This window comes from Polyodon spathula, chromosome 1 (genome assembly GCF_017654505.1).
Source record: "Polyodon spathula isolate WHYD16114869_AA chromosome 1, ASM1765450v1, whole genome shotgun sequence".
NCBI lineage: Eukaryota > Metazoa > Chordata > Actinopteri > Acipenseriformes > Polyodontidae > Polyodon > Polyodon spathula.
The window spans coordinates 7,236,798-7,251,578 of NC_054534.1; the positions used below are offsets into that span (position 1 = coordinate 7,236,798).

A 14,781-nucleotide genomic window follows, 5' to 3' on the forward strand; every position below is an offset into this window, starting at 1 on the left:
CTTGCCTTCGCAATCGGAAGATGTCCAGCAATGCCATCAGCTCAGAATTGGCAGAAAACAGTGGGACCCTGGTACACCCATCTACTGTCTGGAGAAGTCATGGGTCAGAAGTGGCCTTCGTGGAAACAAGGCCAAGCGACTCAACTATGGAAGAGCTGGGGTGCACAAAAATGAGTGTCTGCAGGCAACAGTGAAGCATGGTGGTGGTTCCTTACAAGTTTGGGGCTGTATTTCTGCAAATGGAGTTGGGGATTTGGTCAGAATTAATGGTCTCCTCAATGCTGAGAAGTACAGGCAGATACTTATCCATCATGCAATACCATCAGGGAGGCATCTGATTGGCCCCAAATTTATTCTGCAGCATGACAACGACCCCAAACATATAGCGAAAGTCATTAAGAACTATCTTCAGCATAAATAAGAACAAGGAGGCCTGGAAGTGATGGTATGGCCCCCACAGAGCCCTGATCAACATCATCGAGTCTGTCTGGGATTACATGAAGAGAGAGAAGCAACTGATGCTGCCTAAATCCACAGAAGAACTGTGGTTAGTGTAGGGGAATAATTGCGTACAACCATTCCTGTACCTGTTTGTTGCTACCCTGTACTACATTTATTCACTGAGTTATATATTTTAAAATCTTTTGAGTTTATGATCTATTAAGTTTATAGAAATAAAGTAAATGTATTAAACTGCAGGTACGTGTGGCTGAAAGAGCTAAACTGTGGGTGGTGTGACAAAAAGGAATATGGCTCCAGCTTATCTGTTAATTACCCCAACTGAGCTAGCTCCAGCTTATCGGTTGATCTTTATTGTGTTACCTCGTAAATACCTGCCCCCCCTGTTGTTAATTACCCCAACTGAGCTGGCTCCAGCTTATTGGTTGAAAGGGAAGTGACCCTGTCTCTCTGTAAAGGTATAATAACTGTATGCTAACTCTGTATGGCAGAACTCTGCTCGGGTTTCCTAGCACTGATGTGCTGAGCTGTTCTCGTTTGCGCAAACTAATAAAGCTTTATATCTCTGAACACCTGGTGCAGTTGGCTCTTTAAAGTTGCGGACCTGAAAAGTTCCACGACATTTTGACGTTGTCGGCAGGATCCTAAACTCCGCCCGGTGGAAATAGTCCTGGGACAAAGAGTCAACCGTCGACGGGGTTCCAACTTAATTACTGGAATCAGGACACCGAGTTCTGGGAACGGGCAGGGTCCGCTCTGAGTCTGGCTGAGGGCTCCACCGAGGTGGATAAAGGATCCTGAGAGCAACTGAGAGGTGAGTCAGACGATACTGAGTCTGGGACTCAACAGGTTAACCTTGGTCTGGGACCAAAAAGACGGAGTACTCCATACTAGGTTTGGAACCTAGTTGTGGTCTGGGACCACATGACATCCAAAGGTTTGGAACCTAGTTGTGGTCTGGGACCACAGGAAGTCCGATTATGCCTAATCAGTTGCCCCACACCAGACACCAGTTAACGCTCCAAGGCTGTGATGATGAGCTCATGGCATACTGTGTCACTCTTAACGATGTGCTTAAGAATCTCTTTTCTAGGGTAAGAGTTACCCTGCCCGACCCAACAGAAGGACCTGGATACAACGTCCACCCCGGTGATTGGGTGGTGATCAAGGACCTTCGGAGGAAGTATTGGCACCAACAGCGCTGGACTGGACCATTCCAAGTATTGCTGGCAACCCCACCACAATAAAGGTAGCTGAGAGGTCCACGTGGGTCCACGTCAGACACTGCAGGAAGGTACCGCACAATCCAGACCAAGATGTCTCCACTCAAGTTTCTCCTGAGACCAGTCACCATGCTCTTGAGCGTGTGTCTCCTCACCCTGGTGCTCCTTGAGTCTCCCAGTACTAAAGCAAAAAGGAACACACTGCACCAGTGGAGTGCTGAACGCAATGTAGACCATACAGTAATGCCTGGCGGTCTCTGTTGCGCCACACTACCAGGAACACTTTGAATATCACCGAACCTTGCTATGTTTGTTCTCTAATGACACACTCAGCAGGGGAATCTTTCCCCTTGTACCCAGTAGAAGTGTCAACAAGCACCCTTGCACCTGCAATGACTATAGTTACGGCCTCCAGCACGGAAGTGACACAACAGAGCTGTATGAACGAGATGGTGGATCTCCACAACAAGAGCCAAAATGTATCCATGAACATTTTTAGAGAAGCCGTGAATGTTTATACAGGAACTGATCGCAGCACCTCTGACTGTACCGTCAACCATGCTGACTGTTATTCGAATGATACTCTGAGTATACATGTACAGTGGTGTAAGCAATTGGTTGGTAGGCCGAATCGAAACACGCCATTAAGTCACACTGTCCTACGAACTGCCTGTTTCTCCAACAACACCCCTTTGTTGGTGTTGGGGAAACAGGACAAATTGAGTATTTATGGATGTTTCACACTGCGAAACATATGTGTACCCTTTTTAATAGCTATATATGTTGGTATACTCTGCCTAAAGAAACTGTGCACTAGAGCTACTGATTTCACTTTTAATATGCCCTTGCTTACCAGGGAAGGTGAATGCAATAATGAAGATGAGGAAGAATCCCTTTGCAGGATTGCAATTATCTGACTTGTAATTATATTACAAAAGGAGGGAATGTAGGGAAATAATTGCATAGAACCATTCCTGTACCTGTTTGTTATAGTTATATGTTTTAAAATCTTTTGAGTTTATGATCTATTAAGTTTATAGAAATAAAGTAAATGTATTAAACTGCAGGTACGTGTGGCTGAAAGAGCTAAACTGTGGGTGGTGTGACAAAAAGGAACATGGCTCCAGCTTATCTGTTAATGTTAATTACCCCAACTGAGCTAGCTCCAGCTTATCGGTTGATCTTTATTGTGTTACCTCGTAAATACCTGCCCCCCCTGTTGTTAATTACCCCAACTGAGCTGGCTCCAGCTTATTGGTTGAAAGGGAAATGACCCTGTCTCTCTGTAAAGGTATAATAACTGTATGCTAACTCTGTATGGCAGAACACTGCTCGGGTTTCCTAGCACTGATGTGCTGAGCTGTTCTCGTTTGCGCAAACTAATAAAGCTTTATATCTCTGAACACCTGGTGCAGTTGGCTCTTTAAAGTTGCGGACCTGAAAAGTTCCACGACATTAGTTCTCCAAGCTGTTTGGGCCAACCTACCTGCCGAGTTCCTTCAAAAACTGTGTGCAAGTGTACCTAGAAGAACTGATGCTGTTTTGAAGGCAAAGGGTTGTCACACCAAATATTGATTTGATTTAGATTTTTCTTTTGTTCACTCACTTTGCATTTATTTAATTGATAAATATAATCTATTAACATGTCTATTTTTGAAAGCATTCTTCTACTTTCAAAGCATTTTTCACACCTGGATTTTGAAAACTTTTTCATTACACACTGTGTAATATTATATATATATATATATATATAGATATATATATTATATATAATATATATATATATATATATATATATTCTGTAACGATCTTCATGATGACTTAGGGAGACCAGATTCCAAATTGACCAGTTTATTTTCTTTTAAGCTAGTAGAACAGCAAATCCCTGTTTGGGGCCGGGGTTCACGCCAAAATAATAAAAGGTTCCTACTCTCTCACTTTTCGATCGTTTTCTCTCTCTCCCTCACTCCTGCTATCCTCTTTCCCTCACATTCACTCTCCTTTCTTCTCATGCACTCTCATTCTCTATTCTTCAGACTGGCTCTAGGGTCTCTCACTGCTTCACACACACCATAAGCACACACACACTTTCCAGTGTATATACTCTTAACCTCAACCAAGATAGCTCTAGGAAATGCCTTATCACTGGAATGTATGCTTAAGTATCAGCCACAGAGCAGTGGGTATTGACACTCCACACAGGAGCATGGTAGCCAGCCATGGTAGCTCTAGTGTCACATTTAATAAAGAAAACAAAACAAAACAAAGCTAAAAATAAAAGTTTGCTGCACAAAGCAAGCGCTGGTCCCACTAAAAGGAACGACCAGCTCCAAGAACCTACTACTCTGCGCAAACCCACTGTATACTGTTTGGGATCAACAGCCCCTGAGTCCCGGCCGCCTCCCAGTTACTCCTGTCTCTTCACACAGCCTTTTCAATTGGCCTGGGCTGGACAATGCCTTCACGAGCACCGCCTGTATGGCTATGGCCTTGCAGTAGCCTCAAGCTGTAGTGCAGACACTTTTGAGCTTCATACAGCCTCCCCGGGCATGCCCCCCAGCCAGTCACCCTATAGAATATTATACTAATTTTGATACTGACAGGGAAAGCCCTGTCGCTGGTTCATATACAAATGTATGCAGCTGGGACAGGGAACAGGAGACACGTTGCTGGGCAACCAATTAAGCCTTAGACTTGCCTGGAGCTGAGCTGATGGGGAAGTCGTGATTGGCTGGGGGGCGTGCCCGGGGAGGCTGCGCTGAGCTGATCGGGAGGTAGGGATATATTATAACTAAATAAATATTAGGCCTATTATGTGGTTATCTTCCCTACTCTATTTACTATTTGTTGAGAGAGGCACTTCAGCTGATAAAAAGGCATCAAATGCATTGCTGGATTTAGGGCATCCCAAAGCAAAAATATGCATCATATATTGAGCTTAAATTGTGCACATCTGATTAAAGGAATGGTTATGAACAGCAAAGAATATTAAAATATGGTGATGTAACCCATGATACAGGATCATGAATTAACCAAATGCATTATATAAAATTACTGGGCACAGCATGGAACACTTTTGCGATTACAGTGACACGGTCTGTGTAGGTAAAAACGGAAAGCCCGTGTCTTGTTTAGCTGCGACTCGAATGCAATAGGTGGGTCCAATGTTTTTTTTTTTTTTTTTTTTTTGACTGGAGCGATATACAGCGCGCAGCCCTGTTGTGGCGTGGCAAAGAGGAGTGTACAAAGTTCATTTCGAGTGAAGGAATACGAGATCATAGCGCTCGACCTGTTTCTAAAGTGCCTGGGTTCGAGTTCCGCAGGGGACTTTGTACACTTGCTCCACCGGTTTAACCCTGACAAATTAGTGCTTATAAAAAAAACGGAGTCATAATTTAAGAGGGAGGGGCACATGTTTTACTAGTTGCTTTTTTTACGAGTTGCATATGCATATATATATATATATATATATATATATATATATATATATATATATATATATAAATTAGCTAGAAACTTTTCATACAGCCATTTACAAGAAAACCGCCGTTCTTGTGTATCCGAGCTAGCAGGAGCAGAAACAATGCCAAAGAAAAGCAGAAAAAAGTCTAAGGGGGTAAGTTTAAACTAGTAACTCTTGTTTTTGTTTGTTTTAAAATTCAGAATGGTGCTTGTATGATTTTGCTGGCCACCATTTTATTTTATTTTTGCTGAAGGAGAACTCGCCGTCGCAGTGGTCTCGAGCAGAGATTGCACGGGTAAACAGAAAGTGCATAACTTCACCAATACGTTAAGGGCGTGTTAATCATACCAGATTATAGGCTATTATTACAAAATCAACGCTTAATGTGAACCCCGCTCGGAGGTGTTTCCCAGTATAAGCAGCACAGTTTAATAACAGTAAATTAACTTGGTTATGTCACCTCCGTGAACAAAAAAAAAGTTAGATAATTGCTTTTTTTCTCAACTGTATTATGTTTCTTTTGAAACAAGCGTAAGGTTGTGACATGAAACTTATCAGTTTGGATGTGGGGAGTGGCATTTGGCTGTAACTTCAAGGTACAATATTAAAAACAACTTGCTCGTTAAGAATGGGCAGAAAAAATGTGTCTGACATCATCAGGAAAATACACCCATTTGGAACTGCGAGCCTACCCACTTCTGCAGGCAGTGTTACTGTACTACACCGATGAAATAGTGAGCATCTGGAACTCCTGCTGTGTCATTTTATTAAAATTTATCTTCTGTTCTGGTATCAGGGACTTCCAAACCTACCCGAACAAAAATGGCTTATGGAAGGTATTGGGTAGTCACAGTAAGTACAATTAATTACTAGTGTCAACTGCTGAGAGTAGTTTCAGGGCAAACGAAGTGCAGGCACTACAGCAGGTCCGGCCAGGAATGCTGTTGGGAAGGTGTGCCGGTGAGAGTCGGGTTGGGAGTTCTGAATGTTGAACGCCCTGCAGATAGATAAGGCTTAAGCATTATTGGAACCAGACTCTTGAGAAAGTTTTTTTGTTTTTTTTCGTGTGTGCACATTTTGCTATTTGACATGCCTCTTCCTCGGGTAAGAGTATAGGCTGCGAACAACCAATCTACAAGTGAAAGGACATCTTTTATACATGTCCCCGGTTTTGTTAATAATTGTATTATTAATATAGAATATAAGAAAACAAAAATCTAATGCATTGCAAAACAGATAAACTTAGTTTTAGTTGTTCAAATGAAACTAACTTATTTAAGCTTATGTTATAATCTAGACTCCCATATGACCCTATGTTTCATTGCATTCAGCAACATACAGTTGACTGTACAGTAGGTAGTGATTAAGAAGATTGCCAAAGTCCAGTTTGGTTATTCAATGCTGCTAGTTATATTGTTGGGCAAACAGTCAGCACTTGTTTTACTGGTACAGTACGGTTTCATTGATATCTTGCATATTGTCTTGTTTGATTGGTAAAGCTTAAATTGTAAAGCACTCTATTTTAATATAATCCCTCTGTATCCCTCTACACTACAGTGTTTAATTAAGATAGCTGATTGAGGCAATCATGGTATCACTTGGGCATTGACTTGTGTTAAGTAATTCAAGCCACAGAGGAGGAAGAACATTATAGAGTTTCCACTGGGGCGGTGGTAGTTGAGGTCAGGTCTATTTTTGCTTGCTGTGTGAACTATACAATGAATGGAGACATTGTATGTCATGTGTCAGGTTAGCATTAGGGTAGTTTGTCCTAAATCAATGATGGTTTTATTCAGTTCAATAAACCTCATGAATTGGAGGTGGGAAATGGACACGGCATATTGAAAAGGTAGTGCTGGACCAAATGGGCAGGTCTTATTCCTAACATCTGTGTTTCTTATGTGAAACAGCACCAAAAACAGCATGTTCATTCAGTAATAGTGCCTCTCAATGGTCACGAGGGCGCTAACAAAGGCGATGGTGCCAACGAAAGTCAAGGTCAACTACCACACGGTAGAGGCTTCATTGAAAGGGCACTATCACTATTATCGTACCTCAGTGCAGTATGCAGGTTGACGGATTTTGATTTTAATTCTAGAATCTAGATTTTTCAGTGGTGGTTTGTATACATTGTCTTATTACGTGCTGGCAATAATTGAGAATAATAATACTTTGTTTTCATTTGAAATGGCTTCTTTCTAGATTTGGATTCAGACAATCAGTCTTTAGCTACAATGCACAAAAGAGTCAAAAAAGCACTTTGCACACAGTGTTTGCAGCAGTATATCTGGAAACACAGTCGCCGTAGCAGAGACTTCACATAGCAGAGGACTCTGATAACTTAAAGGGTACATAAAGACCTTTTTTATTTTATTGTTACATGTTCCCATGATTTGCTACAACTGTTTATGTAAGGTGTCCATATTGTGTTAATTTTTTTACTGTGTGAACTGGCTGCCTTTTCTTAGCTCAGCCCTGTTGATGGAATGCACCACACATGCCATTATGTGTTTCTCATTCCTTCTAGAGCACTGGAGGAACATTCCAGTGTCCTTCTTTCACACAGAGCTGCCACTCTTTATTTTTATTTTTACTAAATGCAGACTACATTCTTGTTTAGGTGGTGTTTCTTGTTTTCCAGTTGTTGTTTTTCTTTAATCTGTTTGAATTGTCAGCACATTTTGAGTTGGGTGGAGGTTGTCAGGAATTAAGAAGCAATGGCATTTTAAAGGACAGCTTTTAGGGTGAAATGGTATAAATTTAACAAATGGTCTGCAAAAGGTATAGAAGGGAGGAGTTACAAGTGGCTGTCTGCTTTGTATAACCCTCATGAGGTGTAGGGAAGCATTCAAAGGTTAAAACTGAGATGGTATGCATTTTTTAAAAACACAATTCAGTTTGTAAGCAAATTATGTTTTAGACATTAAACAAACATTTGAAACTTTGTGGCAAAAATCTTGTAGCTGAATTCTCAGGTACTGAAACCTTATCTTGACGGTAAAACAAGACCGAACAATAAAGTAAAATAAAACACAAAATAAAAACCTAAAATGTATTCACATTCCAAAGGCTTATCCCTGGCAAAGCATTCCAGAGAGCCGGAGCACAGTGGGAAACACTGCGACCTCCTAGTGTGACATACCCTGAATTTGTTGATCAAAACTGGTGGCCAGGGTTACTGTATATGGATGGATCACTTCTGACAGAGGTGTACCGTAAGTTCAAGCAGGGTTACAGTATATGGATGGATCAGTGATATGGAAACTAATCAGAATCCAGTGCAGGCATAATGAAACTGGTGTGATATGTTCAGTACCAGTCAGAATATTTTTTTAGTTGTAACTTGTTCACTAGTCATGCCGGTAACCCAGCTAATAGAACATTACAATGATTAATGTGTGAAGAGAGAAATGCATGTACCAGACCCTCAACATCTTGTAAAGAAAGGAATGTACAGACACATTTCACAGGTGTTAGTAAGCTGATTAGACCACAGAAGAAGCATGAGCTTCAAAACTAGACCAGCATCCAATACTGCCCCCAGACTCCTAATTGCAGTAGGAGGTGTCCACCAAAGCTCGAAGAAAGAGCGGTAGCTCCAAGTTGTTTCAATATGGAATGGTCGCGTCAACACATTCCTTTCTAATCGTATTGATTTTCCTATGAAAAATAAAGTGCACTCAGCAAGAAGTGCAGTGTACAGCATTGATAGTGACAGTATATTAATAAAAGGGGCAACAAGCACATAGAAGCCAGGACATTTAAGATACATATTAATGCTATTTGAAAGCTTCTGAATCCCACCCTGACACCACATGTAGCAGGATAGAGTCAGCAATGAGACTCTGAGGCTTGGAAAGCTGCAGTGAAAGTGCTGGTGGCGCATGTTTATGAAACCCACAGGGGGAGAAAACGACAATAAACAAACAACTAGAGCACAAGGGCCAAAATAGAGTGTAAACTAAATACACACTTGTGGGCTGGGCATCAGCCTTCACTACCATTCGAAAATACCAACACAATTCCAAAAACTCACCTAAACTCCCTCCACCAAACAGACAATTGTATATCCCTTATATACATGTGGCCATTCCTCAGTTAGCACCCAAAGACCTAATCGAGGAATGGCCACACCTGTGATTGTTGGCAGGGATAGATTTAACCCCATCCCTGCCAACTTTGTATTTCCCCACACACTATTTCCACATGCAGGGCTTTCACCCTGCCACAGACTCCTGATTGCATAGCAATTTTACCTATTCCAGGTTCTAAGCCACAGTGTATATATACAGTAGGTAACAAGCTCAGGTGTGTCTTATTAAACTCTTTTATCCATTATGATTAATTAAATCAGGGTTTTAGTTCACTAAACCCCTTCACTATGTTGGAGAGGGTTACTGTTTAACCTATGACAATGTTAGTAAATATAATCCTTACAGTTGTGCGAGTAGGGGCCAGTGTTGCTGGTTTGGACTTTTAGAAAAGCATGTTAAAATGAACAAACACTGTTTTTTTTTTCCCCTTTACAGCAAGCTGAGAAGAAGGCTCAAGCTGCAGCCACCACGTCAAAGGCAGGAGGTGGACTTGGAGCACAGGTAAATTGTACATTCATTGATTGCAGCTGATTGTTGTAAATAAATTGAAATATATATGCAACAGGCAGTGTTGTGTGATACACTGCCGTCCACCGGTGAGATGAGAGGAGGTTAGACAGTAAAAGCAGGATTGCAGATGAGCTCAGCTCTGTTGCATTTTTAAGATGTTTGCGGTGCAGGGTCGCCGGTTCGCCACAGTCTCCGCCCTGATACATATACATATATTATAGAGTGCTTGAACTCCTTGAACAGGGCCTGGTTTTATCACCAGCTCCATGGCTGTTTTAGCACTACAGTTATAGTGCCTCATGATTTACAGTGTGCTTGAACTCCTTGAACAGGGCCTGGTTTTATCAGCAGCTCCATGGCCGTTTTAGCACTACAGTTATAGTGCCTCATGATTTACAATGTGCTCCTCCCTTCCATCATAAATTTATCTTGATTAATCAATAGGAAAGGCAATTGAATGAGGAACAGCAAAAGCCAAGTCTCCCCTCAGGGCTGTACTTATTTTGCTTATTTCACTGTCTGAAAATTGGGTATTTCAAGATATTTCACACTTAAATATACCATGCTGTAGAGAAGCTGGATATTTAAAAAAGGAGCAATGATTCATAGACTGAGCTAGTATGATGATAATTTGGGTTCAATATTAGTGAAGCAACCAGCTGGCAGAACAGCTTTAGTGCATACTTTGTATGACAGCTTGAAAGGCGATTGCACTCTGTTCTGGGACATGGCACCTTTGGCTAAACATTCCTGGTGTCTTTTTCGTTGAAGACATTTTAAAGAAATCGTGCAGCTCTATGCAGCGTGTTCAGTCATTTACCGGAAGCAAACAAACCGGCTGCCAGGTTCCTAAATGCAATGTAACAATCAATAAGGCAAACACTTGCTGTATTGATTTTTAAGTGGTAAAAAAATATGTATATTTCCACTATTCTTCTAGAAATGGGAATGTTCACGTCCATGGGTAAATCCATTTCATGGTAATCCGTGATAACTGTGAAATGACAGCCTTACTGATACTGTGTTGTCCATATTGGAAGCAGATGATGGTTGAAAACAATAGGGCATGGGATGGCAAATAGGATATCCTCATGCAGTATATCTCTAGCTATATATCTTGAGAACCATCCACTCACTTATGTTTGGATATTGCTTGGGGTTTTCGCAATCAAGGATTCATGATAACTGTGGGGGAGGCTATCCTTGTACAACCGGTGCATGAACTCAACCATGTTTTAATGTTTCATTTTTCATGTTTCATGTTTCATTTTTTGTTGGTTTAACTAAGCTTTGTAGTGAACAAAAAAATCTATGAACCATAGTTGTCAAGAATAATTAAACATTTCTATCGCATTGTACTGCAAGCTTTGATTTTAAGTTACCTGTGTAACAGGTGTACAGTTGTCTAAGCTAAACTAAACACTGGAATGGCTCAGACTGCTCTGTAAAGGGTGGCGAAATGAAACCCAGGTTGTACAATCACCAGGAGGCATTTACTGCTGTGGCTGTCTTTGAAGATAAACTAGACATGCCTCACTCTAAAGGGAACCTCACTAAAAAATTTTTGTATAGGGGCTCGTTTTTTTAAAGAAAGTTGATTCTAGGTGTGAACTAAAAGCTCTGTTTTAATGCTTTGCTTCTCTTGTGTTATCAAGAGAGAATAGGGAGTAATCTGCTCTAACCACAGTGAACAATGGTGCAGTGTTAAACCAACAGCTGTCAGGCTGTTAAACAAGTTAAAGAATGTAACCTGGGTGGAGAAATTAAGTGATAGCAGGTACTGTGCAGTGGTGGTAAAGATTAATTTTACATGGATGATAGTTACTGATAGTTACAACCAGCACCTTTGCTACTGTATGCCAGAGCATATCTTTTACTGTGTTTGGAAAATATCACAAAACAGTCTGTGAAAAACGGGCATGACTAGTACACTCTTAAATCATCGTAACCCTATCTAGCTTGAGTTTGTCTTAAACATAGCCCTTTTTTATTATCCTTTGTACGTGTGTGTGTGTCATTTATCATCTGGGATGCTGTGGCAAGATGGCTAGTGGAGGGGAACAGGTATAACGGTGATGCGATGCAGGAGTGACAGGCAGACAACAGTTTCCAGTGAAAAGGTGCTTTTATTTATAATCCAGGTCTGGTGACCGTTAAATAATAAATCCCCGGCTATACACAACAATGTGTAAAGCACGGGGATAGCAATAACACAGACACAGTCCCGAACAAAACGAACACACGGTCACCAGTCCTGGGTGAGTGCAGACGTGCTTGTGGTGGGTGAAGACACTGTATTTCGTGACGGTTCCGTGCAGTGGTGATCCGGATTGTGCTGACCCTGGTCGACAGCTCCGGATAGGTGAGTTAACTGTCTGGTGGTACAAAACGCAGACAATTACAAAACAAACACAACACGCAATTCCTCTTTACAACGAGAGCTCTTCTCTCGATCCTTCTCTGTCCAAGCGTTTAACCCAAACGAAGGAAAAGACCAGCGTTACCCTGGCCCCTATATGTAATCCCGCATGATATCGAGATAAACGGTTGCAGCTGCCTTATTACTTGCAGCTGCCTCTCGTTTATCTCTCAAATCAATACGGTCTTACAACAGAGTCGCGCTTCCCTCCAGGCTGACCCACTTCCCTGACCCGGAAACGAACTGTCAGGCCAGCCCTTCCAGATGCTTCTCCTCCCGTTCTTTAGCGCCCTCACAGGTTGGGAGGAAGATTCATCACCAGAACTCATCTTTCCGTCACAGATGCATATACCAGCAACGGAGAAGCTCTAAATTTATTATATATACACACACACACACACACACACAGTACTGTGCAAAAGTTTTAGGCAGGTGTGAAAAAATGCTGTAAAGTAAGAATGCTTTCAAAAATAGACATGTTAATAGTTTATATTTATCAATTAACTAAATGCAAAGTGAGTGAACAGAAGAAAAATCTACATCAAATCAATATTTGGTGTGACCACCCTTTGCCTTCAAAACAGTATCAATTCTTCTAGGTATACTTGCACACAGTTTCTGAAGGAACTCGGCAGGTAGGTTGGCCCAAACATCTTGGTGAACTAACCACAGTTCTTCTGTGGATTTAGGCAGCCTCAGTTGCTTCTCTGTCTTCATGTAATCCCAGACAGACTCTATGATGTTGAGATCAGGGCTCTGTAGGGGCCATACCATCACTTCCAGGGCTCCTTGTTCTTCTTTACGCTGAAGATAGTTCTTAATGACTTTCGCTGTATGTTTGGGGTCGTTGTCATGCTGCAGAATACTTCTAGTAGCATTTAGCTGAGCTTGTATTTCAGGGGCAGTTAATCGCCAGTTTCGCAGACTTGTGACTCGATTGAACTTGTTCTCTGATTCTGAGGTCACCCTTGGCCTGCCTGACCTTGTTCGGTCCTCGAGTGCCAGTTTCTTCAAATCGTTTGATGGTCTTGGCCCAGGAGTTACAGACATTTGCAAAGTTCTTGCGATTTGTCTTAAAGATTGACCTTCATTTCTTAAAGTAATTATAGGCTTTTAGACTTAGTCTTTTTTTCTTTGCTTAACTGAGTGTATTTTGCCATTCAGGAATGACAAACTTGTGCCTATGCTACCTATATTTATAGTAATCATGGACCCTTGTGTGTTAACAGTAACTGGTGACAAAAGGTTAATTAGGTAACATGCTAGTTAACTCAGAGAACATCTAACAAAGTCATTTTTATACTTAGGCCAGTGTTCTAACACAGTGTTATACACATTTAAGACTTTTAACTTCAGACTGAAATCCCCTTGCTTTTGGTGACCATTTCATTGAAATTAACAAGATTTACATTTTCATTTAAAAATTAAATTTTTGAATGTAATTCAGTTATGATTATCAGCTTATATAAGTACACGTATCATATAATGAAATATTATGTTTTTATAGACAAGTTTATCAGTTAAAAACATAGATAATCATGATAAACCTGGTTTCAAGCAGGTGTACTCAAACTTTTGACTGGTACTGTGTGTGTGTGTATGTGTGTGTGTGTGTGTGTGTGTATATGTATGTATATATATATATATAGGTCAGACTCAAATCTTTTGACTGGTACTTGGGGTTGTGTGTGTCATATATATATATATATATATATATATATATATATATATATATAATAAACATATATATAATATATATATTATTATATATAGATATTACTTTATAATCCATAAATCATATCTCCATTGATAATTAGTACTATGTTATACAATATCTATGAGTTTTATAGATATATATATATTTATTATATATAGATTATATATATATATATATATATATATATATATATATTATATATATATAGATATAGATAGAGATATATAAATTCTAGGCGATGCAAAGAGAAAAATAATTCTGTAGTCAACAGCAATTTTTTTTAAGTTTTTGTTTGTGCTTCCTCTAGCCTATTTTTAAGGACTATATGTGTTCTTAAGCACTGAATTCATGTATTAAAACAACCATGCATGTCCTGATAACTGCCGTGCCTCAACTCGCACTTCTCTGCTCTGTACATGCAAATCAGCTTGGGGATGCTGACTGAACCCCACAGTCATGATTTGGCGTAGGTGTGAACAGCGTCTCTGGTCATTCAGCAAAAGCACAGCATTTTTCTTTGCATTGTGTGGGTTATCAGCATGTACTTTTCCAGACATAAAGATCAATCAAAACATAAAATATTATAGCTTCAACGATGAACTAGGTAGACCGTAGTTCCGCTATTTAATTGAGTCCTGTCTCCCGCAGGTTTACTCCTTTCCGTACCCTTTAAAGGCTTGTGACTGTACTGCTTGTACTGTTTCATTAACATCTCTGACCAAAGTCTTTTTATTATTTCATTAACAGAAATGTTACAAAAGGAGACAGTGCATTATTTTGGCCTATGGTTGGTGTTTACAAGGAAAAGTGGTGTAAAAAAAACATTATTGAAAATCCAAAATATTTACATCAGTTGATAGTTAACTTTAATCCCATAACATGTTTTTTTTTTATGA

The 14,781-nt window shown here is 40.3% G+C and overlaps 1 protein-coding gene across 1 annotated transcript in view; it reads left to right on the forward strand.

The window, feature by feature from the left end:
* Positions 1–5,187: 5,187 nt before the first annotated feature.
* cast (calpastatin) overlaps positions 5,188–14,781 on the forward strand; it is a 73,254-nt gene continuing 63,660 nt past the window's right edge. Inside the window, exons 1-2 of the mRNA XM_041245588.1 lie at positions 5,188–5,298; positions 9,675–9,740. Of these exons, the coding sequence (XP_041101522.1) occupies positions 5,266–5,298; positions 9,675–9,740 (99 nt within the window). The 5' untranslated portion in view covers positions 5,188–5,265. The remainder of the gene's footprint in view (positions 5,299–9,674; positions 9,741–14,781) is intronic.